The 27,572-nt window shown below is 38.3% G+C and overlaps 1 protein-coding gene across 3 annotated transcripts in view; it reads right to left on the bottom strand.

Annotated features, from left to right (window-relative positions):
- The window catches only part of SLC27A6 (solute carrier family 27 member 6), a 75,577-nt gene that overhangs the window by 13,039 nt on the left and 34,966 nt on the right, over nt 1–27,572 (bottom strand). For all 3 annotated transcript variants that reach the window (XM_042934342.1, XM_042934337.1, XM_042934346.1), the window contains 3 exons: nt 27,223–27,381; nt 25,778–25,902; nt 6,282–6,476 (listed from right to left, as the gene is read on the bottom strand). In XM_042934342.1, coding sequence (XP_042790276.1) covers nt 6,282–6,476; nt 25,778–25,902; nt 27,223–27,381 — 479 coding nt within the window. The remainder of the gene's footprint in view (nt 1–6,281; nt 6,477–25,777; nt 25,903–27,222; nt 27,382–27,572) is intronic.

Below are 27,572 nucleotides of genomic sequence, written 5' to 3'. Positions count from 1 at the left end.
AATAACACAAATAAAAGTAAATAAATCCCCACCTTTTAAAAAAAAATTTTAAGTTTATTTTATTTATTCACTCAGAGAGAGAGAGAGAGAGAGAGAAAGAACAGCGGGGGAGGAGCAGAGAGAGAGGGAGAGAGAATCCCAAGCAGGCTCTGCACTGTCAGCGCAAAGCCCAATGTGGGGCTGGAACTCACGAACTGCGAGATCATGACCCGGGCTGAAGGCAGGCACTTAACTGACTGAGCCACCCAGGCACCCCACATCCCCACTTTAATATCCCGATTGTATATGTGCACACACAGGTATAGGTATGTGTGTCAAGAGCAGAGCTGCACGGGATCGCATTCATAACAGACTAGGTAAACGGATCCCCAGCACTGTGAAGCACACACCTGGGGGCTGTACACAGTGCCTCAGAGTTCCCATACATGTCCGCATGCTTTTGTCTATTCACATCTGTACATTTAGAAGCTGGAAAGGAAATAGAAAACTCACTGCCTCTGTTAATCGGTTATGTTTATCTTGTTTGTTTTCTGCCTTCCCCAATAGAATATAACCTGCACATCAACAGGAATCTATGTCCACTGTGTTCATTGGGTTCACAGGGTGAGGCGTACTGAAAAATTTTAATAGACTGTATAAAGGAGTTCATTTTTTTTTTTAATTTTTTTTTTTTCAACGTTTATTTATTTTTGGGACAGAGAGAGACAGAGCATGAACGGGGGAGGGACAGAGAGAGAGGGAGACACAGAATCGGAAACAGGCTCCAGGCTCTGAGCCATCAGCCCAGAGCCTGACGCGGGGCTCGAACTCACGGACTGTGAGATCGTGACCTGGCTGAAGTCGGACGCTTAACCGACTGCGCCACCCAGGCGCCCCTAAAGGAGTTCATTTGATGAGCATCATTACAAACGTGTTTAAATTGATAGAGAGAAAGGTAGGAAACTGATTAATAAAATATACTCTCTGACAAATGAAACCATACCATTTTAGGAAGTGAAACCAATTTAAATTTCCTTGAGTTTAACCAATGAAAATGGAGCTCAAGTTAAATTACAGTGTTTCTTTAGTGTAAAAGATATCAGTCCCTGTGAGGTAAAGAATTTAACCTTAAACGCAGAATTTAACCGGAGGTCTGGCTTTCACTCTCAGCTTCTGGCAGATAATCTCTATGCCCCTCCAATGCCATGGCCAACAGTATGTTTGTTAGCCTCAGGCTGTTCGGCATGTGGATAGTGACAATACGAGCTAGATTTAGTGTCTGAACCACACTGATAATGTGATGTAGGGGCGGGGCTTTGGGTCCCCTAGCTTGACCTCTTGAGGGATTGGAGATGGAGGTTAGCCCCAGAAGCAGCCAACTACATTTAAATGTGGACATCAAGGCTGGTGAGTTTCCCTAGCGGCAATACTCCATGTACATTGTCACCTGTCAATTCCAGGAGAGTAATGCCATCCTGTCTCCACAGGAAAGGAGTAGAAGCCTTTGCATTTGGTGCCCTGCTGATTCTGCCCCATTGCTTCCTCCTCCGTCTGATTTTCATCTGTATCCTTTCGATCCTTTAGATGTAATAAATGGTAATTATTATGCATAACAGCTTTCTGTGAGTTTTGTGAGTATTTAGTGAATTATTGAACCCAAAGGGGGCTTTAGGGACTTCAAAACTGCAAGTGCTGTCAGAGGTAAGGGCTTGTATGGATTATTGCCTAACTTCATAGTTAGCTAAATTTCCTAGTCCATAAAAAACACCTACTTTTAGGGCACCTGGGCGGCTCAGTTGGTTAAGCAACTGACTCTTGGTTTTGGCTCAGGTCATGATTTCATAGCTCGTGGGATCAAGCCTCGCACTGGGCTCTGGGCTATCAGCACGGAGCCTGCTTGGGAGTCTCTCTCTCTGCCCCTTCCCCACTCTTCCTCTCTCTCTCTCTCTCTCTCTCTCAAAATAAATAAACTTAAAAAAAATGCCTACTTTTAAGATAATAAAAGTTTAAAGACATGTGAAGGAGCCTTTTATTTACACTGTACTTATGGACTTACTACTATAAGATGAAAGAATCAGCACTTGTATTTCGGCCTCTGCTCCCACCCAATTCCCATCATTGTTAGTGCTATAATTATTTTTATATTTTCAGGATTTATACTTCCATTCCATCTATAAACATAATTTGGAGCTGTTCAATCTTCTATATTTAAATGGATTCAATCAATCCTTTTAACTGAAGGTGATTCCTTCATTTCTAAGTTCTGTTTTATCTTCAGGATGACTGGACATTTTCACTAAGTGAGTTTGATAAAGTACGGCGTTCCTGTAAATACATGGGTGTTATAGTCTCTGATTTCTTAACTTTTTGGGAACACCTCTTTAGACTCAAAGAACAATGGGGTCAGAAGTAAAATTCTTCGGTGAATACGTTACTTTGTTTTTTTGTTTCTTTCTGGCATTGAGTGTTTTGTCCTCATTTTGAGAGAAGCCTAAGCTGTTTCGCATCTTCAACCTACAGTTTGTACAGCCTTTGTTTTCTCTGCCTCAGCATCTCCTTAGAGATCTTTAATTCGTGTTCAGTAATTTCAACAGCATATATTTTTCTGATGATCATCCTGCATTAAGTTGTTTGTTCCTGGAACACAATGTGCTCTTTTGCTAAAGATTCAAGTCTTTAAGGAAGTTTTCCTCTATTAGGTTTCAAATAAGAGTCTTCTCTTTAATTTTCTTTTTCTGCAGGGACACCAATTAGCACATGTCAGATAACTGTCTATGTTTCCAAAATCTTTCTAATTTATTTTGTATTCCTATTTGCTTATCCTTTTTACTGTGTTTGTGTGATGCCTTAATCCCATCTATCTTGCTCCCTAACAATGTTACAGCCTATAATGTGGTGTTCATTTGTGCAACACTTTCATCTTCCCTTTTAGTTTTTTTTCTTTGAGCTGACTCTATCTACTTTCCAACTCCTTTTGTTGATTGACATTTCCCTGGAACTTTCCTCTCTTTTGAGCTCTTATTTTTATTTATTTATTTTTTAATTTATTTTTTAATGTTTATTTATTTTTGAAGGAGACAGAGAGCATGATCAGGGGAAGGGGGGGGGGGGACACAGCATCCAAAGCAGTCTCCAGACCCTGAGTCTCCAGACCGTCAGCACAGAGTCCAACGCAGGGCTCAAACTCACGAGCCCTGAGACCATGACCCGAGCCGAAGTCAGACGCCCAACAGACTGAGCCACCCAGGCACCCCTGAACTCTTATTTTTAAAGAGAGTATCATTGCAATTTTTGAAATTAAGGGGAATTAAGGGAAACATTCCCTGGTCATTTCGGAGGGCTTATTATTTTCTGTGCATCCATATTATTTTTTCAGCTACCTTTTATTAAGATCTATCTTTTCTCTTTTTTTCAAGTTTTATTTTCTCTAGGGATTTTGTGTTTGTTCCTTCCCAATTATGTTATCCCTGGGTGTAGGGATAAGGAAAAGCCAGTCTGTTGCTGTTATCAAATGCAGGTCCGTCCATCAAAGGCACTGTCACAAAATATAGGGTTTGCTCTGAGGGCACAAATGGCACACAGAGCCCTTCAGCTGTGTACATTTAAATGGCAAATGTGGCACACAAGAAGGACACTTGGGTCACAGGAGTTCTATGTTGATGCCTCTTCTTTTTCCTTCTCTGTTAATATCCCATCTTTGGAGGCTGATTTGTTTCTGAGACAGTAAGTGGAGAGGAGGCCTCCATGAAGTTTAAATTTGTGAGAGACAGACTTATCAAATCTCCCCACATGATCATGAAGCAATTATTGGTCCAAATTTTTCAGCTTCCCTGCTCTGTAACAAACTCCTATGCAAATGAAGTGAGAAAAGATAAGGTAGAATTCATTTGATATGAGGTACCACGTTTTTCATTTCCAAACTGAAAACATAACCGAACCTAAGTTTAAAATCAGAAGTTTTCCAAATCAGTTGGAGACAATCATGCCTTCTTGCTTTATTGACAGTATTGCAGTCTGACAGGGAATTTAAGACATTTTAAAATTATAATGAAGTCAAGCCAGTAATGTAAAATACAAATCTTCTTCATTGTGCTCTTGTTGGATGATTACTTTGCAATGACTCAGCTTCACTAAAGAGCTTTAACATGAATACCATATTTTTAATGGAACCACTGCAATGAGTTGAGAAAATTAACTGGGAGGAGTGTAAACCTTGGTAGTGTCAGCACTTATTTTCCCAAAATTACTTTTCAGAATGTACATGCATGTCTGTGATGTCAATAAGACCCTCAAAATCCCAAAGAGCACATCATAAAAATAGTGTGTATCTTCTCAAGGTTACAAACATCAGAGCAATTTCTATCAGCTTTGAATCTATTTCTCTGCTTTTTAAAAATTACATGTTTATCTCTTTTGATGCTCCTCACTGTTTATTTTATATATTTTTATTTATTTATTTATTTTACGTTTATTTTTGAGACAGAGAGAGACAGAGCATGAATGGGGGAGGGTCAGAGAGAGGGAGACACAGAATCTGAAACAGGCTCCAGGCTCCGAGCTGTCAGCACAGAGCCCGACGCGGGGCTCGAACTCACATACCGCGAGATCGTGACCTGAGCCGAAGTCGGCCGCTTAACCAACTGAGCCACCCAGGCGCCCCTTATTTTATATTTCTTTACTTTAAATTCTTGACTACTTCCTTCTTTTTATTTCCTTTAGGTTTATTTCAGTTGCTTTTTATGTATTTAAAAAACACTTTTTAAGTGTTTACTTATTTTTGAGAGAGAGAAAGACTGTGAGCAGGGGAGAGGCAGAGAGAGAGGGACACACAGAATCCGAAGCAGGCTCTGAGCTGTCAGCACAGAACTTACAAGCCATGAGATGATGACCTGAGCTGAAGTCAGATGCTTAACTGAGCCACCCAGGTGCCCCTCAGTTGCATTTTAATTAACCCCCAGAAATGGATATTTAGCTCACAAATTTTCAACCATTCTTATGTGAGTCCAAAAACTGTGAAATATAATGCTTTCATCTTGATTCAGCTCAAATTACTTTTTAACTTCAATTATTTGTTTTTGTTGACTCACTGGAAATTTAGTGATGTTTTATTTCCAAATATATGGGAGATGAACTAGCTGTCATTTAAAACATTTATTTCCACTTGAATTAAAATGCCGTTGGAAACATCATCTATATTCAACCCTCTGAGATTTGCTGGAATTCCCTAAGTGGCCCAGTAATCTTTGTGAATGTTTCAAAAGGGCTTGAAAAGAATGGATGTTCTGCAGTCTTTTTCAAATTATTTGTATTTATTATTATTATTGTTAATGTTATTATTATTATTATTATTATTATTATTATTATTATTATTTGGTAGGCTCTACAACCTGTATGGAGCCCCATGCAGAGCCCAACGTGGGGCTTGAACTTATGACCCTGAGATCAAGGCTTAAGCTAAGACCAAGAGCTGGACACTCAATGGACTGGGCCACCCAGGTGCCCCTATTCTGCAGTTTTTAGAGGCAGTGTCCTATATATATTCATTAGCTCAAGTAGTTTCTTTATTGCATTATTCTGTATCATTGCAGATTTTCTTTGGCTTCTTCTATCAAACATTGAAAGAGCTATAATATAATATCCTACTATGATTCCAGCCTTATTTTAGTTCCTCTTGAGGTTACATATATTTTGCTTTATAAATTTAGAGACTATTTTCTTTACTTTCACTTTTATTCCTTAAAAAATATCGATGACTATAAACTCTATTTTGACAATTACTTTCACCAAACCAGCTGAAGACATCTGTTCAATCTTTTGTCTTCCACAGTTGTTACTGAGAAATCAGCAGGAAGTTTTTTACTCCTAGATAAGTGATTTGGGGCAGCTTTTACGATTTTTAGTAGTATCTTGATTCATTAGAAGCCTGTACATAACTTTTGAGTGATATAAAAATGAAGGGTAAGCAGAAACCCTGCATTGAAAATACTCAGGCAAAATGAAAAGAGTCAAATTAACATGTATTAGAAACTTTGCTTGCTGTTTATACATTACATAATGAAATTTGAAAACAGAACAAAAGACTTAGGTATCATTATCCCTACATTATAGAGGAAAACATGTGAGATGGTTAAGATTTTCATAATCTATGTTCACCTAGAGGCCATGACTTTATAGAAGTCCTCAACTTAAAAAAAAGGAAAAAGAAAGGTGATAATATTTACCATAATTCACAAACAAAAAGTCTAGAAGAGAGATAAGCAGATCTCAATATATTTCTTTTGTAAAGAAAATACCATACTTACTTTGTGAAGGAAATTTGTTCTCCCAACGGATCCAATTTTCCCATTATGATTAACTAAACAAATGTTTCCTTCAGTAGCTCCATAAAACTCACAAATCTTAATATTTCCAAATCTGTCTAAAAATTCCCTCCACACATCACTCCGTAGGCCGTTTCCAACTGCCAAACGCACTTGATGATCCTTTTCTCCTTCTCTCTGTTAGAGGAAAAGATTTGACTTGTAATTGATTCATTCTAGTTCTCAGCTCTTTCTCTCATTATTATGACTTAAATGGAAATATCCAGAAGTTGGGTGCACATATGCAATAATGGAAGGGAAGTTAAAAACAAATCATGCTTAACTCTGTTGCAGAACTACATCCAATAGCTAAGGAAACTAACACTGGCCTAGAGTAATATAGCTTTTATTATCTGGTAAAAGCTCTTCCCACATTCCAGATTATGAAAGCCTTATTTTGGTAGAGATTAGGTAAGGAAGAAAGCTTATTTCAGGAAACAAGCAATAGTTTAAAAGAATTATAAAATGTACCTGAGTTTATCCTCTCAGCTCTACTACTTACTATCTGTATAACTTGGAACAAAAGGTTGAATACCACTATAATACTATAATTCTCATTTTACTCACTTGCTGAGAACTGAGAACATCTATCTCACCTATGTACTGCAGTAGTCATGTAAACCCACCACATAGCAGGTGGGAAACAATAAACTGAGGTCATCTAATCGCTATAATATATGACAGTGCAAATATTACGGCAACTACTTGTAAATATTATTTTTGAATGCATAATAGTCTCATATTTTACTTCTAATTTGTATTTTAGAATTGAAAGAGAAAACAGAACTATATTTTCTTCTACATTCAATACAATACAATACATTAAGTAACATGAATTATACACTGACCAAAAATGAGAACCTCATACCTGTTAGAATGGCAATTTTTTAAAAAGATAAGAAATAACAGGTATTAGTGAGGATGTAGACAAAAGGAAACATTTGTGTATTGTGGGTGGGAATGTGCATTGATACAGCCACTATGGAAAATGGAATGGAGATTTCTCCAAAAATTAAAAATAAAACTCCCATAGGATCCCATACAATTCCACATCTGTGTATTTATCTGAAGGAAATAAAAATGCTAACTGAAAAAGATATGCACCCCCATGTTCACTGCAGCGTTATTTACAGTACCCAAGACACAAAAACAACCTAAGGGCCTACTGACAGATGTTATCAGTCAATAAATAGTGGTACACACACACACACAGGACTACTATTCAGCCAAGAAAAGGTAAATATTGCCATTTGCAACAACATAGATGGACTCAAGGGTGTTATGCTTAGTGGAATAAGAAGGAGAAAGACAAAGACCATGTGATCTCACTTATATGAGAAACCTAAAAACAAAAGCAAAACCCAAAAAATCCCCAAACCAAAAGCTCACAGATATAGAGAACAGAAATGGGGAATGGGGAAGGGTGAAATGGGTGAAGGGGATCAAAAGGTACAAATTTCCTAATATAAAATAGTCATGGGGATGTAATGTTCAGCATGGTGAATGGAGTTAATAATGCTGGGCTGAATATTTCAAAGTTGCCAAGAGAGTAAATCTGTTTCCATCACAAGAAAAACAAATGTGTAACTATCTGTGATGTTGGATATTAACCAGACTTATTTTGTTGATCATTTTGCAATATACACAAACACTAAATCATTATGTTGTACACCTAAAACTTACATAGCATTAAATGTCAATTATACCTTACCAAAAAATTAGAGTCAGACTATACTATCAATGTAGTTATGGTAAATCCATGATTCCCGCTGAGCTACCTCCATCCTCACCAAAATACAAACTTAACAAGAAATAATAATACATCAACAACAGTAATAAAATAGAGAAATCAATGTCCCTGACACTTATAATTAAAAATGATAGGTTGATCACATTCTTTATCTCAGTTCCTTCTCAGTCTTAAAGGAAAGATTTCATCGATCAATTCTCAAGAACAAAGAGAATGTGAGTGAAAGGTCATTTTGGAAACCGCAAAGTAAATAGGTAACAGCCATGGGACTAAGCAGAGTGGGGAAGGCTGACATCAAAGTCCATAGGTGGGGCACAACAAATGCCCTAAGGTGTTATGGAAGCATTCTTCAAAAAGAATGAAGAAGGTAGAAGCCTGGGTGGAAAACCAGCAGCCATACCCACAGATAACGTCGGCACAGGTGATATACATCTGGGCACCTGCCCTTGCTACACATTAGGCAAATACTGGAGATTTCCCCTCTGGAAAAGTCCATCCAGACAGACACCAGCCTGGATTGAGGAATCTACTGAAAATAGTAGTGTTAAATAAAAGGTGAGATCATTAAACTCAGAGCAAAACTAATCTATAGTGATAGAAATCAGAATATTGTAGGCATTTGGTGGGACAATGACTGACTCTTAAGGACATTCAGGGGGAAGGTCTTCATGAAAAAAAATAAAATTGCTTAAAAATACTTGAAGTGTAAATCATAATGAGAAATTTCAGCTTCAATGGAGAGTTTGAGACTAATTAGTATTGCAATACTAATTCATTTAGATCCTAACTCATTAGGCATTTAGAAAGCTCAATGCCTTTTTAAAAAGGCTATTATTAGAAATAAGATGTTGCTGCATCCCAATGTTTATAGCAGCACTATCAACAATAGCTAAAGTATGGAAAGAGTCCAAATGTCCATCGATGGATGAATGGAAAGAAGGTATGGTATATATATATGTTATATATATATGTTATATATATATAACATATATATATATATATACCATATATATATATAGTATATATATGGTATACCATATATATATTGTATATATATGGTGTCTATATATGTGTATATATATATACAATGGAGTATGACTCAGCAATCAAAAAGAATGAAATCTTGCCATTTGCAACTACATGGATGGAACTGGAGGGTTTTATGCTAAGTGAAATTAGTCAATCAGAGAAAGACAAATATCATATGACTTCACTCATATGACGACTTTAAGATACAAAACAGATGAATATAAGGGAAGGGATGCAAAAATAGTATAAAAACAGGGAGGGGGACAAAACATAAGAGACTCTTAAATATGGAAAACAAACAGAGGGTTGCTGGAGGGGTTGTGGGATGGGGGATGGGCTAAATGGGTAAGGGGCACCAAGGAATCTACTCCTGAAATCACTGTTGCACTATATGCTAACTAACTTGGATGTATATTAAAAAAAAAAAAAAGAGTAGAATCTAGTAATTCATCACTTACATACAATATCCAGTGCTCATCAATTTTACCTAATTTTAATGAATTGAGATTTAAATTTAAAAATCGATTCTTGGTTTGAGTCATTAGAAAAATTTTAACTGTATTTGAAACAACTTGGTCATTCGAATCTATTTGCTTTAACTGTAAATTTTGTGACCTCTATATACACACCAGATTCAGGCTTAGTTAAAAAAAAAAGGGTTATAAAATATCTCAATTTTTAAAATATCTGTTATATGTTGCAATGATATTATCTTGGATATAATGGATTAAATAAAACCTATTTTTAAAATTAAAAAAAAAAAAGGATATGTGTCATCATTGTACATGGCAGGGGTGAGGGGTGTGGAAATTAGGGAGTAAATCTTTTCTCCTGGGTTGTGAAGACTTCCTAGGGGAAAATGGGCAGGACAACTTATTCATATGTTAATTTTTAAAATTAATACATTTCAATTTTTATATTAGATATTTTCTGTTCATCCGTTGAATTTGCTTTATGACCTGACAGTAATTTATGATTAAGTCTAAAGAGTCTACTCCAGACCTGGCATGCAGAAAACACTCAATAAATATTGTTGACCAATTAAAAAAAAAAAAAGAAAATGTTGCAAAAGTCAAATTGTAATTATATTTTAAACACATTCTGTGCCTCAGCTATGAATAAAATTTACATATTATAATTTCTTTATAATAAAAAACGGATGATCAACATATTTTAAAATGATCACAATTATATTGGTACCAAAGAGGGAGAAGAAATGTATGTATATATGTGAGTAGGAAGTCAGGTAGATGACAATTAAAAATCAAGGGGTGCCTGGGTGGCTCAGTTGGTTAATTGTCTGACTCTTGATATTAGCCTGTGGGACTGAGCCCTGCATAGGGCTCTGTGCTGACCCTGGAGCCTGCTTGGCATTCTTTCACTTTCCCTCTCTCCCTGCCCCTCTCCATTCCCCACCCCACCCCTTTCAAAATAAACTTTAAAAAAAGGAAGGAAAAAACCTGAAAAGTCAATAGTCATAGACATATTTTATCGAGAAATACGTGACTATATAACAACCCAAAATATCTTAAAATAATTAAGAATGTTTACCTGCAGAGATCAGGTATTGATAGCAGGGGGTTACTATTTATCTTGAGAGATTGATTTTTTAAAACTACAGAAGTCCTTATTTGATAAAATAAAAATTAAAGAAACTAAATAAGAGGCAAACAAGAGTGTGGGTACATCAAAAATAAGACTCCAACTTGCTGATTTCCTTAGTCCCACATCAATAGGGTTTAAGGTAAACATTCTCCAGACAGAAAAAAACTCACTCAGACAAGAACAGCTCCTTCTTAGACAGAGGATTCTTTTCTACCACTAAATATAACCTTGAGCAGTTCTGTACTGGCTCCCAGCTCCCATGGGCATGTTGGATATTGCCTACCTGGCATGGAACTAGTTCATAGATTTTCCACTGCCATTTTTCTAGACAAAACAGTAGTGCTGCAAATCTTAAGAGTTATTCTGCTTGAACAGAGAACAATCCTTTATATGGTAGAACTCTCGGAAGCTTTTCAGGTCAGAGATGAGTTTCAGCAAGTATCATTATTTCTAAAATGTGTTGGCACACTCCAGAAAACAATAAGTAGGTGGTTTACAAACCAAATTTCATAGACTTTAACCTGTGTGGGCCACAGCTATAGAAGTTTACTAAATAAGGACATTCATTCAAAATAATTCAATTGGTAGAAAAATCAAGTTATTAAAACTAGGATAAGGCTTTTGTCTGAAAAGATCAAATGCCCTTATCTAACTCTCAAGGTATCTTTATTCTATCTACTTCAAGCAGAGCCTGATGTAATGACTACATTAACCTGGCATCCACTGGCATGATGAACTGGGAGGTTGGTAGGGGTCAGGAAATGGAAAAAGGGGGTCAACAGAAAGGGAAATGTGAGAAAGAAAACATAATAAGGATTGGCAAAGGGAGCTTTAAAAAAGTGACCCTGGAATGTATGGAAATTGGAAGGTGGGCCTAAGGGTTGCTAATTATATTTGGTTTTATATGTGTACATTTTATAATTGCTCAGAAACTAGCCAGTACATCATCTAAAACACAACCAAAATTTCTCAACTTCCACCTACAATTAAAAAAAAATCCCCTTCTCTGTCCATAAATTCCTTCAAAACTTCTTTTTTTATTAATTTTGTCTAATATTTATTTAATTTTGAGAGAGAGAGAGAGAGAGAATGCAAGCAGGGGAGGGGCAGAGAGAGAGGGAGACACAGAATCCGAAGCAGGCTCCAGACTCTGAGCTGTCAGCACAGACACTGATGTGGGGCTTGAACCGACAAACAGTGAAATCATGACCTGAGCAGAAGTCAGGTTCTTAACTGACTGAGCCACCCAGGCACCCCCCTTCAAACCTTGTTAGAACAAATTCCTATTTCTTCTAATTCTCCCTGAGGCAGGAAGTTACTACCTAAATATCTCTAGATATCTGAGCTGCATCGGGAATGGAATGAGGAAAGCATGCATAAATATAAGTACAATTAGATGAATGAAGGAATACATAACACTTACATATATACATGTGCAAGAGAAAGACACAGACTGGCAGAGAGAACAAGTAATGAGAGAGACAAAGTGATGGAGAGAGAGAGAATACATAAGGGACAAACAGAGACCCATGGAAAGAAGGAAAGACACAGTAAAAATGAAAGAGAGAGAGACCTACACAGAAGAAAGCAAGAGTGACACACAGAGCAAGGGACAGAGGACAGGGGCAGGAAAGGGTGGGTAGAGAGAGAAAGACAGAGAGAAAGGATAGAGTATAAATAAAAGAGAGAAAGGGACAAAGTGAAATAGAGATACAGAGAAACAAAAACACAGTCGGGGCACAAAGACAACAGTGCTTGCACACAAAGGGATGCCATCTCTCTCTCTCTCTCTCACACACACACACACACACACACACACACACACACACACACTCACACACACATAGGCAGAATGGTAGAAAAAAAAAGATAAACTAGATACAGAGAAACATATTCAAAGAGAGAGAGAAAGATGCACTCACAGAGACACAAAAATAGAGACACATGGTTGCCCAGAGAGACACAGGTACTGAGACATGCAGAAAGGGATACAAGCAAATAGAGAAACAAACAAGGAAAAACAAGTAAGGTAGAGACAGACATAGAAAGAGGGCAAATACAGAAATCCAGAGGATGATGTTGGACAAAAAACAAAAGACATGTTTGCAGCCAAATCAGCAGAAGCAGAAAGATCGAGAATATGTTTGAGTCCCTGTGTCCAGGTTATTGTATTACCTCATTTTAATCACCATGATAACCCTATAAAATAAGATGTATTATCCCCATTTTGCACACTGGGATAATGAAGTTCAGGTCCAAGGTCATAGACATGAAATAAACAAGAGACAGAATTTGAACTCATGAAAATGAAAGCCCTGTGTGGGCAGGGCTGTTGCCTTTTCTCTCCTCCGCTGTGCTCCAATGACTAGGCCAGTGCCTGGTACATAAGAGATGTTTAAAACATATCTGTGGAAGGAAGAAAGAAAGAGAGGGAAAGCAAGTCAAAAAAGAAAGGAAGACAGGGAGGGAAGAAAGGAAAAAACAGAAGAGAAAAAAACAGCTCAAGCCCCCCAACCCCATACCCCCCAAAGCCCATGTTCTATTTTTCCCAACCTTTCCCCAGGATTTTAGTAATAGGAAGCAATCAAAACATGGGTTTCTAATTCAGTAGTTAGTGCCTAAATATTTATAGACTTGCACACATGTAGAGTAAGCCATTTTAGAACACACACAAAGTATTCATTTTATCTCCAGCCATTTAAAATCCTGTTTGAATTTTTTTTGAGAGAGAGAGAGAGTGAGAAAGAGAGAGTGTGTGAGTTGGAGAGGGGCAGAGAGAGAATCCCAAGCAGTCTCTGCCCTGTCAGTGCAAAGTCGAACGCGGGGCTCGATCCCACAACCCTGGGATCATGACCTGAGCCAACCTCAAGAGTCAGACACTCAACCCACTTGAAATTTAAAAGTGAATCTGTTGGATGAATCAGACCTTTTAGGACAGCGATCCCAAGGTCTTGGATTTCAGGAGAGCACTTTTTTCATTTGCCTTTCAGTACCATGTATCCATTCCAACTTGGACGTACAATGCCCAACAGATGTGGCCATACAGGACTCACATCAACTGGAACCAAGGCTCTTGTTTCTTCAAAGTGTTCTTGGGGAGCTGTTTTTCCAGCAGTGTCTATTGGTTGAGCTGCTACAGGGCAGTCAGTGGTTGAACTACAGCAACCTCCTACTGAGTCATTTATTTATTTATTCAACTGCTGAAGTGGGCAGGCCTCTAACAATACCCTCCTAGAAACAAAGTCTTCTTCTTCCAGAACATGTGCTTAATCCTCCTCAGAAAATCTAAAACACACCCAAGCAAAATAGCCTCTTTATGTGCCTATGAAAAATGAAACTCTGGAGGTTCTGCTTAAACACAGGTAATTTGGCATCAGCTATGATTTCTTGGGAAACAAAGGGCATCTGTTGATAGATGGAGACGCAGAAAAGAAATAGAAATTGACAGTGAAAACAAAGGGGCAAATCCTTTCCGCCTTCAGTCCCGGATAACTAGCTGCTTAGTGCGTAAAAAAAGTATGGTCTAATTCCTAAAGGATCATCTAAAATCTCTAACAACACATGTTAGGGATTATGATTCTTCCATCTTGATTCTCTTTAACGTCAGACCTCTTTTTCCCAAAGCCCACTGATAATTATGCATGCATAATTGCATGTATCACATCAACGCACTCCATATAATAGGAATGAACTACATTCCAACAGTTTGCTTCCTTCACAGCCACTCCAATATTATACCTTGAAAAAATAAAGGCAGTGAGCCACATGGGTATTACAGAATGGGTACGAGAGTAACACTAAATGCAAACAGGCTGTCAGAGAATCCTGGGGCAAAAAATCCAGGCCAAAAAAAAAAAAAAAAAAAAAAAAAAAAAAACCGGCAGCCTCTCTTTTACTGAAGGGGGAGAGGAATGGTGGGGGACAGAGTGGAGGCCTCTATTGAGAAGGGACCAGAGAGTACTTGAAAGGAGAGACCTGTACTGCTAACTGGGTGCGGGCTCCAGCACCCCATAAGTCTTTGCCTCCCCAGCGTGGGTTTGGGCAGGCCATAGTTTCCGAGATGCCAGGCCACAGTTCCACAAACCATTTGAAGGCATAAATAGTAGCTTGAAAAGACCTCTGTGATTTCAAGTGTTAAAGCAGAAATTTCTGCAGCCACATCGTGGGCTTATTTCACACTTATCTTTTAGATATAATATTAAGAGGGACTGCCATTTACAATCTGCTTCTGAACAGGTGTTTTCTAACCTGACAGCACTCGGGGGGGGGGGGGGGGGGGCGGGGAGGGGACTCAGAGCAGGGGGAGAGTCCTGCTTTAGACCGGGGACATTTCAAAGTTGCCTTGTTTGAGAAAGACTGGTTCCAAGAGTCTCTGCAAGACTTGCCTTGAACCTGAATTTTATTTCATCTAACTACAAAAAGGGCTGTGTAAACATAGAGGGCACGGTAGTCTTCTCTGGAAACCCAGAAAAAGGGTCACCTGAGCCACAACTACTGTGATTTATTAATGAAATGTTCTGAAAAGTGCAGGGGCCCATTACCAAGATAATTTCTGCTCTGAGCTGGATGCAGCAACGGTCTGACTTGCTCCAGGTAATGATGCAAACCTTTGATTTATCCAAACTCCCTCTGAGTTCTGTCCTCAGGAACTTGACTTTCTGATTTTTATAAAAAAATCTTTAACCTTTTATTTTATTTATTTATTTTGAGAGACAGAGCTGAGCAGGGGACAGGCAGAGAGAGACAAAGACACAGAATCCAAAGCAGGCTCCAGGCTCGGAGATGTTAGCACAGAGCCAGACGCGGGGCTCAAACTCATGAACTGTGAGATCGTGACCTGAGCCAAAGTCAGATGCTTAACCAACTGAGCCACCCAGGCACCCCTTGACTTTCTGATTTTAACTGAGCTTACCATGCAGGGCTGGGACCAGTGAAAGATCGTGCTGGTCATGAGTACATGAGTATCCCAGCAATGAGGCTTCTTATATTGGTTACTTTATTTAACAAATAATAATAATTCAACAGGGGAACCTGGGTGACTTAGTGGGTTAAGTGTCGGACATCAGCTAAGGTCATGATCTCACAGTTCAGGAGTCTGAGCCCCGGATCAGGCTCTGTGCTGACAGCTCAGAGCCTGGAGCCTGCTTCAGATCCTGTGCCCCTCTCTTTCTCTGTCCCTCACCCATGCACACTTTGTCTTTCTCTCTCAAAAATAAATAAACATTAAAAACAATTTAAAAATAACTCAACAAATTTTTACTGAGCACCTACCATACGTCAGGTACCATTGTGAGCATGGAGGATATAATTATAGATGAAAAAGATAAAGTCCCTGCTTTCCTGGAACCTATATAATAGTAGAAAGGAGGGATTAAGAGAGAATAAAGAACAAGTACATATAAAATCTATAACAGAGTCATAAGTACCATGAAGAAAAATAAAGCAGTAAACGAAGACTATGGGATAAACATTGTAATAGAGTCTGACTCCATTCCTGGTGTATGACTACTGATAGCCTTCAAGCCCCAACACTCCCTTCTCCTCCTACCTCACATCTGGGCAAGCAGGAGAGAAAGCCCAGCTTTCCTTCCCTTGGCAGCAACAGGAAGTTCAAAGCACACAAGCAGCCCCACCTGCACAAGACCACTCACCCTACTGCCTCCTCCTCATCACAATAAAAGCTGAGCCCATCCCTTTCTTCTGCTTTCTGAAGCCATTTTTAAAACATGTTTATTTATGGTGAGACAGACAGAGAGGGTGAGTGGGGGAGGGGCAGAGAGAAAGGATCCAAAGTAGGCTCTGCACTGTCAGCACAGAGCCCCACGTGGGGCTCGAGATCATGACCTGAGCGGAAATCAACAGTTGGATGCCTAACTGACTGAGCCACCCAGGTACCCCTGAAGCCATTTTTGGATACGCTTGGGACCCTGCCTTGCTCTCCCCAGAAAGCCCCATTATGTAAGTAATAAACCGTTCACATTCTCTTGGTGCATGTGTGGTATCGTAATGTGGCCACCACACTACACATCAGTAGGACCTGTGGTCAGAGAAGCTCTCTCTGGTGAGGGGGACTGGGATGGGCTAGGCAGTGAGTCATGCAAATATTGAAGGAACATTCAAGGGGAGGGAACTGAGAGCCCCCTTTCACTGAAGGAAAAGCAAGAAGGGCAGCAAATGTGGTGGAGTGAACATGGAGAGAGAGCGGTGTGGCAGGGAATCGGGGGATGAGGGGACATCCCGGTAGCGGAAGCAGACCACATAGAGCTGTGTGGTCTGTGATAAGGGAACCGAGATTTTCTTCCAAGTGAACCATGAGAGGGATTTGCATAGTGGAGTAACACAACCTGACCTATATTTTAACGGAACCATTCCAACTGCTATGTAAGAACAGAATTTAAGGGGACAAGAGTGAAGTGAAGAAGAAGCCAGTGGTAAAATATCAGAAGGAACCAGAGCTGGCTCAGATGAGAGCAGCAGGGAGGTGTTAAACTGAGGTTTCGTTCTGGATGTATTTGAACGTCAAATCTGTAGGGTTTGCTCAAGGGTTAGATGGGGTGTGAGGGAAAGAGAACTCCAAGGGAGATCCCAGGGTGTGTGTGGCTGAGGACTTGGAAGAATGGAGTTGTCATTAACTCGGAGAGTCAGGTTGGGGCAAGGAGAGCATGTCAGAGGAAGTGCTGAAAAGTTGGGCTTTGGCCACTTTCGAGATCAGGTGTCAGGAAGATTAAGGAAGATCCAGCAATGGAGACCATGTAAAGCTCTCAACTGGCATTCTTGAGCTTGGTCGATATGAGTCTAATCTAAACACATACACTGATAAAAGGCAATCTGAACCTATCACGCTGGAGACTAGCTCTTCAATTTAGGCATATTCCCTAAGGTAACAAAAACTATCTCCGGAAGCCTCTTCCAGGGAGTCCCTGGCCATTGAGATCAATCTGTTTCCATTTGAATTCCTGCACTTAACTCATTAACCCTTACATCAACTCTGGACATAACTGCTATTACACTCATTTTATAGATGAAAAAACTGGGGTGTTGGCTATTCAGAAAAGCAAGATAATTTGCTCAAGATCACACAGCTTTTGAGACATGGAAGTTAGGCTTGAATTTCAAGCTCCCTGATGCCAAGGGGCAAACAAATTAAATTACTTGCTTCATGTCACATGGTGAATTAATGGAAAGGTTGGAATTAGCCCCCTGACATGTTTACTCTAAATTTATTGTTATTTTTTTTCCATTGGGAATAAAATGATCATTTGGAAAATTCTAGTCATTTATCACTTGCTGAAGATTCTTGTACTTGCTCATTGCAGGGTAAAGATTGGCCATTTCTCACTTTGATTTTGTATGTTCATAGCAAGGAAGTCAGGAACATACTATTAAAGGAAGAAGCAACGTGAAAAATTGCAAATAAATGATAAAATAATCTTAGATATAATTTTAATATTTTAAATCGATTTGGACTGTAGGAAAACCTCACTCACATACCATATATACAGGAAAAATAGTATATAATCCAAGAGGAAACATGCATCATATTTTCAGGATTTCTAATTTTATATTTTTGTTTTCAGTGTTTTTAGTTGTGAAAACACAATATTATAAAATTACTAATATGTTAATATTTTAAAGTTGTACTTTAAAATTATGCTGTATTGAAACTGGCTTTTAGGGGCGCCTGGGTGGCTCAGTCGGTTAAGCGGCCGACTTCGGTTCAGGTCATGATCTCGCGGTCCGTGAGTTCGAGCCCCGCGTCAGGCTCTGTGCTGACTGTTGAGAGCCTGGAGCCTGTTTCAGATTCTGTGTCTCCCTCTCGCTGACCCTCCCCTGTTCATGCTCTGTCTCTCTCTGTCTCAAAAATAAATAAAACGTTAAAAAATTAAAAAAAAAAAAAGAAACTGGCTTTTATAATTAGAGTGTGATTTTTATTGGTCATAGACCAATTATTTTCAACACACAAAAATTACTCTCATTTTACAATGACATATGCAGAAAACATGACTACATTCTGTTTAAAAATAAAATCCTTCCATTTGTATTGGGCTTCCCAGTTTAGATTTTTTTCACATATATCTCATAACTGGATTATGTGAGGGACAAGTGAGGACAAGTAAGTACTGTCACCTATTTTAGATGAAGACGGCAAGTATGGCTCAAAGAGAAGTGACCAGCAGAAAGTCATACGACAAGAATTTGAAACTGAGGGGCACCGGGGTGGCTCAGTCTGTTAAGCGTCTGACTTTAGCTCAGGTCATGATCTCATAGTTCATGAGTTTCAGCCCCACTTTGGCCTCTGTGCAGACAGCTCAGAGCCCGGAGCCTGCTTCAGATTCTGTGTCTCCCTCTCTCTCTGCTCCTCCCCCATTCATGCTCTGTCCCTCTCTCTTTCTCTCAAAAATAAATAAACATTAAAAAAAATTTTTTAAAGTGGGTACCTGCGTGGCTCTACAGTAGGTTAAGAGTCCGACTTCAGCTCAGGTCATGATCTCATGGTTCATGGGTTCAAGCCCCATGTCAGGCTCTGTGCTGACAGCTGAGAGCCTGGAGCCTGCTTCAGATTCTGTGTCTCCCTCTCTCTTTCTCTCTCTGCCCCTCCCCTGCTCATGCCCATGAGCGTGCTCTCTCTGCCAAAAATAAACAAACATTAAAAAAAAATTTTTTTTAAAGAGTTTGAAATTGAACCCGTGTCTTTTGATTCCACAGTTAATGCACTATCTGATGACTTTGTGCATAAAGTAAATTTCTTGGGAAATTTCATAAATAAGGGATATGTGTACTCTTAACGGAAATCATAGCATGAATGGTAAAAGCAGATAGACAGAAAAAAATGTGTATTTTATATGTATCACTACTAATGAAATATGAACCATTAAATTTTAAATTAGCAATTAAAAGCTTTTAATAATTTACACAGTCTAAAACATTCTCAAAATATTCATTAATTCCCTGCTAATTCTACTAGCATTTAGGGTGCTTGTAGTTATTTCTTATCCTAGTCCTTCTGAGGACTATATTTGTATATTTGTAGTTTCTAAGCAGAAAAGAAGGTTCTGGGAACTTGCCAACTTTTCTAAATGCTTTCATAGCTAGTATGAGAATATTAAACACACCTTTGATTTACTTAAGGAAAAGTGAGTTTTAAAAGAGAGATGATTTACTCAACCATATAATAATATGTTTCAAATATCTGGGGGAAACAAATAACAAAAAATGTATAAATATCTTAAAATGCCTAGGTCTTGGAGATAAAATCAATTCTTTTGAGTGTTCCAGAGAAGAAAATGGTGATGAAACTAACTCAGGACATCTTAATAACAATTAAAGTTCACATTAATTTAAAAATATCATTCTTTAGAGGTTATTAAGTGTGATGAGAAAAGTTTCCTGACCTTCATGCTTTGATAAACTACATCTTTTACAAGAGGTGGAATAAGGAAAACATGATGATAAAACATTTGAGGTTATGTAGAAACTAAGAACATGAAAACACGATGAAAGAACAAATGTTCTTAATATACCCATTAAGGTGCATTTATTCACCTACATCAACTCAGCATCATTTAGTATCTTCTAGTGGAATCGTATCCTTTGACACTGCTATATCTTCTTCATTCCCACCTCCTACCTAAACACGACAAGGAAAAAGCTTGTCTTATCTGGTCTTAAAGCTTGGAAGAAATGATGGGCGTTCTTCAGGGAAAATAGGGTGGGTAGTTTTTCAAATTGAAGTCTTAAAAAAATCTCACAGTGCCAATACTTGATCACTGTTACTCAACATTTTCGTTTTGTTACACTCAGAAAAGCCCAGCAATCGCTTAAAGGTTCCCCACAGGATTGTCCAAACACTGCTAGTGAAAAAACTCAGTAAAATTTATATGGCTTTTGATGAGCAATAATTAATAAATATTTATCAGTTATCCAGGTCCTGCAAAATGTCTCTCTTTTCATAATGGGAATCGAGTGTAACCCATTTTGTCAAAGTTTTAATGCGCTTTAACCCAAGTATCTAGAATCCTAAAGATGCTTTCTAGCTGCCAGTATATTTCTTGGCTTTTAAGAAAACAGAAGGAAGAGGGGCGCCTGGGTGGCTCAGTCGGTTGAGTGTCTGACTTCGGCTCAGGTCATGATCTCACTCAGGTCTGTGAGTTCAAGCCCTGCGTCGGGTTCTATGCTGACAGCTCAGAGCCTGGAGCCTGCTTTGGATTCTGTGTCTCCCTCTCTCTCTGCCCCTCCCCCGCTCGTGCTCTGTCTCTCTCTCTGTCAAAAATAAATAAACAGTAAAAAAAAAAAAAAAAAAAAAAAGAAAAGAAAAGAAAACAGAAGAAAAGGGATGTAACTTATGATGTATACACTAGAATACATATACCAAAATACATATACTAGAAAGTATAGGTAGGCTATGCATTCAGAATGTGAAAACATAGGGGTTTTACACGGAGACAAACTACATTGCCCAAATGATAAACCATAATAATAACTTGAAAAAAAAAGCATTTCATATGTGCACCATAACATAGGTCTTTGTTTTGCTAATTATATCCTGCCCCCTGTATGCTTTGGGCTCCAGATTCCCACATCCAACTGTATATTCCACTTGTTTACCTTGATGCCTCATGAACAGACCAAAATTAACAGATACAAAAGGAATTTCATTTTAATTTCTTAAATCTTGATTTTCCTCATCTCTGCAAATGGCTCCCAATTTACCTATTTCCACCAGAAACCTGAAACTCATCATTGATTTTTTTTACTTCACTCCCTACCCCTGAATTAACAAATCTTATTATCATTCCCTCAAATAGGTCCCAAATCAGTATAGTTTTTTCAGTTAGCCTTCGTTTTTTCCAAATGCTCTGATGGGAATGATATGCAAATTTCTCCTTCACGTAGACTGAGCCCTTCAAGATCTGGTCTGTCAGTGGCCTGGCCAAAACTTCCTTCTCTTTAAATACTCAGACTGTGTCCTTTATTTTATTTTGCTTTGTTGTGACTGCAACCCCCCAGCTTTTCCACGGCTGGATCCCACTTGCCATCCCAATTCCTCAGCTCATAGGTCACCATTTCAGGGAAGCCTTCCCAGACCCCTCAACCTAATTAGCAAAGTCTCACCCTCACTACCCATCATCCTCCACCACCTCACCCTCTTTTTCATCATCACACTTGTCATTGTTTGTAATGAATTTCCTTCATGTGTTGGCTGGTTTATTTTCTCTCTCCCCAAGCTAGAGTGTGAGATCCATGAGAAAAGGAGTCCTGTTTGTCTTGGGTGCCCCCGTATATGGAAACCTGCAATATTACCTGAATGAATGAGTGAGTGACAGATATGATCCTATCCCTAGAGAAGGCTGCCTGCTGTCTTAGGCAGAATTTATTTAAATAAGATGAAATGCTGCAGGAATTCCCCCAAACGATCAGTGATATGTAGCACTCCCCAGCGTTCCTCACCAAGCAATATTAAATGCAGCATTACTGGTACAAAACCAAAGAAGTAGGTCCAGTCAGAAGTTGTATGATGGCGCTTCGGTAATGCAGAAAACGTGAAGGATGGATGTGAGGAAGAGCTGCTTTCCTACTCTCCAAGGAAGAGAATAATTACTCCATCCCTCTGAGTAAGAAGGGCCAGAACCTTGGCTATTTTAAAAGGGCAGTGCTGCTGCCAGAAGTTTGAGGCATATCCAATGTGTACGCCACAGGAACTTTTGTAATTGGACTTTTGAAATGGAGAAAAAAGACAGGGTTTAGGGGGTGGATAAATGCTTCCATCCAGGGAAAGCCAAGTCCAGGGTGTTTTTATGCAACTAAATAAAACCACATACAGCTTTGGGCAAAGCTGTATTTATTTTCCTCTCCCCTCCTCCATTTGCCTTCAGGTAATTGCTTTAAGATTATTTCACACATACTAACTTTTCCCCCAAAGAACTTTAGTTAAGAATTAAAATATATAGGAATTCTGCTTTTAAACACTCGACTCAGGTGGTGAATTCTACCTGCAGGTAAATCTCCTTTGGAATATATCACTTACCCTTGGATGGACAACAAATCCGGATGTATTTGTAGAATAGGTGATTTTGCTTTCTTTTCTTTAAGGATTTATTTTAACCAAGTGTCTAGGAGGCTTCAAACCACAGTTTATGAGACATCCACTTTTAACTCCCTGAGGATATGGACCCTATCATCTATTCACTGTCTGGCTGTACCAGAACTCAATGCTATGCTCACAGAAGACATGGTCCCTTCTCTGCAGAAGCAATTCACTGAAAAGAATAAATACTGGACAGGGGGGAAAAAAAAGACCTCCTTGAAGGTGTAAGATGTCATAACAGAATGACTTTCTTCTTTTCCTGATCTTTAATGCCAAGAACTGTTTGTTTCCTTCTGTGTGAAATCAGCGAAAGTGATTAGGTAATACAATGCATCTCTGCTTAAGAAAATTATTAAGTTTCTGTCTCTCTCTCTCAAAAATAAAATAAACATTAAAAAAGTCATTAAGTTTTCCTTTGGGCAAAGCTATTTTTATTTCTTTCTCTTCTCTACTTCCTTCAGGTGAATGCTTAGAGAATATTTCACAAACGCTATCTTTTCTTCAAAGGACTTGAGTTAAGAATTAAAATATTTAACTAACTAAAAGAAATTGAGTGCTCTACTTTCAATTCTCAGTTGTCTCAAATTCTCTGCAGCTATAGCATTTTCTCAAAATTAGTGCATTAGCAATTCAAAGAGGTGAAATGATATTTCATTTTATAAAAAAAATCAAAGGAAAACACTCTGGAAAAAGATTTTTAGTGAACATGACAAACTATTAATACCTTTATTATAGGAAATGATAGCTCAAACAGGTAAGAGAAAATATTATGTGCTAAAGACATAAATGAGTAAAAGGCTCAGAAGAGACATTTTGAGGTGAAATAAGATAGAAAATTATTCCACCTTGCCAGTAATCTTAACAGAAAATTTAAAAACATGTTTGTTTCTAGTCTATAAAATTATAAATAAAATTATAGTTTTCCCATTAAAAAAACAAGACATTCTTTGTGCGAACAAAATATTATTAAGAAGCCCAACCAAATTGAGTTTCATCCATCATATCTGAAAGGGTGGATCTTGAAGATTGGTCTATTTTCCCTGTTCACCTCCTTCAGGGACTTTTGAGGAACCTTGAAGGAGGCGCTGGTTCCCCATGAAGCATAATTAGAAAACCATATTTTTAATATCACACAGTACTGATAAGAGACCGTACAATATGCATCCTCCCACAATGGTCGATGAGACTCTAAATCACATTAACCATTTTGAACAGCAATTTGGAAATATGCCATAAAAATCACCAAAATATCCACGTCCTTTGTCAGCCTTCACTTCTGAGCCCCTATACTGGCGATCTTGCATAAAGATACTAATGGCAGCATCATTTAATACAGTAAAATGTTTAGAAAAAAATGCATGTGTTCAACCATTCAGTACATACTTAATGAGAAAAAAGTCTTGCAAAAAGCTAATGTTGTTACTGAAGGATAAGGAGGAAAAGGAATGGATAGGGGCACAGTTTAGAAAGTTCATGAAGAAGTACCTAATCTATCCTTTACTGAAGGTGGCTTCTATTTTACTGGAGGGCATTAATTCCCTAAATTATCTTAGTCCAGATACCACATTACCAAAGAACACAATGAAAACTAGAAGAGAAAATATGTCAGGCTGTGGCATTATACTTAATTGTTCTACCAGGTCTTTTCAGAAGACCACAACACTGACATTGGCAAAGCCTCCCGAAGAAAACAAAGGTCAAAAAAGTCTAGAACATGTCTCTGAGACTCTCTGTCTTAGCGATAGATCGAGGGAATCTGTAGCTAACTGAAGCACTCCTGACCAAGGAAAGAACAAGGATGGCTTCTGGCCACAACGGGGGTGGGAGGGTGTGGGTCGGGAACTAGACGGGAGGTCTCTACATGGTAAACTATGAGCTTAAAGTGAATGAGAGCATTTTATAAATAAGGTTATCCAGTTTCACATTCTTTTTGTGTTTTTCTGCCCTGTGTAATCCCATATCTTCAACAAAGTCTTATTTAAATGCTTCCAGCCTAGTCTCAGCTGTGCTGTGGGTAAAGGAAGGATTACATGTCCATATTTTAGCCAGCCAGAGAAGACATCTGGCCCACCATCCATGCCTTAAGCTGGCATGATGATGGCAAAGGTGATGAGAAATGAACAAATAAGTTTAGCAAGGGTCAAGGGCAGGTCATCAATTCTGCTGCCCGTCCTACACAGGGGGCATTGTCTATCACCATTATTCATGGGGCTGGTGGATATTTGATTACAGAAGCCCACTTCTTTATAGCCTCAAGAATGTTTAGAAAACCAGACAGTTAAAAAATAAGCACCGTGAAATATAAATGAGATCAGGAAAAGGAAAATAACCTCTGAGGCAAAAAAGCAAACAAACTAATAAAGACAAACTTCAGGCTCTTGCAACTCTCTCTGCTTGTCTATTTTCAGAAAGGGGCAATTTGTCAATTGTCTGTGGAAATGATTGGTTTAGGTGGGCAGACAAACATACATAGCAAAATTTCTTTTTAAGTTGAAATCAAAACCAAACAGAAAGATATACTAATATAATCACATATTCAAAAGAAAAGAAATAGAAAACAAGTCTAATCCATGTCATTAGTTTTGTTTTGTTTTTTCAAAGAACAGCATTTTAAAAGATTCTCTAATTCAACGTTGTAATAACTGCTTTCTGTGTGCATCATCTAATGTCATAATCAGATGTGTGCTGTGTTTACAGAAATTTTAATCAGTCTAAACACCAAGTGGACTGGATTGTGGGTCTGTCCTATCCTGCCACCATAGAGAGCACATTAGTACAATCCTGCCTAGCTCTCCTTTTATTTTTTCTGACTTGTTTTACATTCATTTCATCTTGGGGTATTGCAAACATCTGTCAGTCAGCCAAACTATGCTCTGGAAGAAGTAGAATATACACGAACAAAAATTAATTTTCTCCCCACGCTTTTTCTTTCTGAAATTACTTTTCCTTTCTGGTAATGATTATTCTTACCTTAGGTTGTTTGCAAAGATAGTGACAGAGTTCTCCAATATACTGAAACACAGTCACATTGTACTTTCTACAGTCATTCCAAAACTGACTTGCTGAGAATTTCTTCTTTAATACACAAGTAGCTCCTATGAGAAAAGGCAAACAAAACAAAACAAAACACAACACAACAACAAAAAAAAAAAACAGGCACTAGGGGAAATATTTGAGGGCAGAATGAACAGAAAACTAAAATGATGTTGGCCTGTCTGGTGCACTTGTATTCAATTTCAAGACTTTTATAATCTATCAGTGGCCATTTATATCAAGCTAATTTGAAAACATTAATCTTACAGTCCAATAAACTTTTTAAAAATTCATGTTACAATTCTGTATTTTGACTACAAATATATTCTTTTTGGGATGAAAGGAGCAATCAAAATGCTTAGGGAGTTGCAAGCGTTAGAGGATGACTACCGATAAGGGTTAGTCTTCTCCACAGGGATCAACAATATTCATTTACTTTTGACCTTGAATATGTACATCTTATTTACTTTTAAAACCTTAAAGGAGCCTTAGTATTTCTCAAGGTTGAGAGTTAGTAAGGTAGAGTTGGTAACATAGCACCAAAAACAAGTTCACTGATGGCTGCAGAATTTAACTGTAATGACCTGATTTTCACAACAATGTAAATCATATGACTTTTTTCCAAGGAAAATGCTAATGTCTTGACCCTCATCTTGATTTATTTTGGACACTGATCATAGTCTAAATATGCTCCTCCATAAAATTACTTTATTGTAGTTCAGACATATACACTGTGACATATAAACACACACATAACTATAGTTAAGTACTATTTCAGGGCCAGACACATAATCTGAGCATGTTTATGAATGAAACCTACTGAGTCACAAATTCTACCAACTGAGTTACTAGATGCCCAGGTACCTTGTCTTCAAAGACAGGCTCAACAATTCCTTCTATACACTTACCTTTCAATGTGCATTTGCCACTCTTCCCTTCAAGGGGTAGGGTCTGTTTCCCCACCTCTCAAATCTTGAATCTGGACTGGCTTTGATCATCAAAATACAGGTGAAATTATCTAAGTGATTTCTGAGGGTAAGCCTTTAAAGCAACGCAGCTTCCACATTCACCCTCGTGGAAGGCTCCTAGTACCATCTAAGGAGGCCAGGGTAGATCATCCAAGGAAGAGTGACCGCATGGAGAAGGAAGCCCACTCAATAGTCAGCTCCAACCACAAGGCCAAATTTCCAAGGCACTGGTCTTTCCAGTTTCAGGAATAGAATGCTATGCCATGAAATTATGTCCTTTTAATAAACGTTCTGTTGTAATTATATAATAAGCACACAATCACTCTGAATTCTACTGATAGAGTTTCAAACTTTAACACAAGTTACAATTAATAGGCATTTTGAAGACTTACCAGACATAAAATAAAAACTTACCTAACTCAATACATCCACCAATTCCCAGAAGAGCTCCTGAACTATGATACAGGGGAAGGGTTATATAAATGATGTCATTAGCAGTACAACCAAAAGCCCACAAGCCAGCAGAGCCCTTTAAAGTCTGCATCTGAGTGATCACGGCTGCTTTTGGTAGTCCTGGAAGAAAAGAAAAGAAATATATGTAACAGAAAGCTTATGCTGGTATCAACTACAGTGGCAACTGAGACAAAATACATCAAAATATTACATGTGCTTTATAGGGACCATGCAAATGTGAACTGCCCCTGTACTTAGTTCCTAGAATCTTGGATCTACCCAGAAGAATCAAAACTACAATTATATAGAGT

Source organism: Panthera leo, chromosome A1 (genome assembly GCF_018350215.1).
Source record: "Panthera leo isolate Ple1 chromosome A1, P.leo_Ple1_pat1.1, whole genome shotgun sequence".
Classification (NCBI taxonomy): Eukaryota; Metazoa; Chordata; class Mammalia; order Carnivora; family Felidae; genus Panthera; species Panthera leo.
The sequence above is the reverse complement of the archived record's forward strand: the minus strand, read 5'-3'. Positions and strand labels throughout refer to the sequence as shown.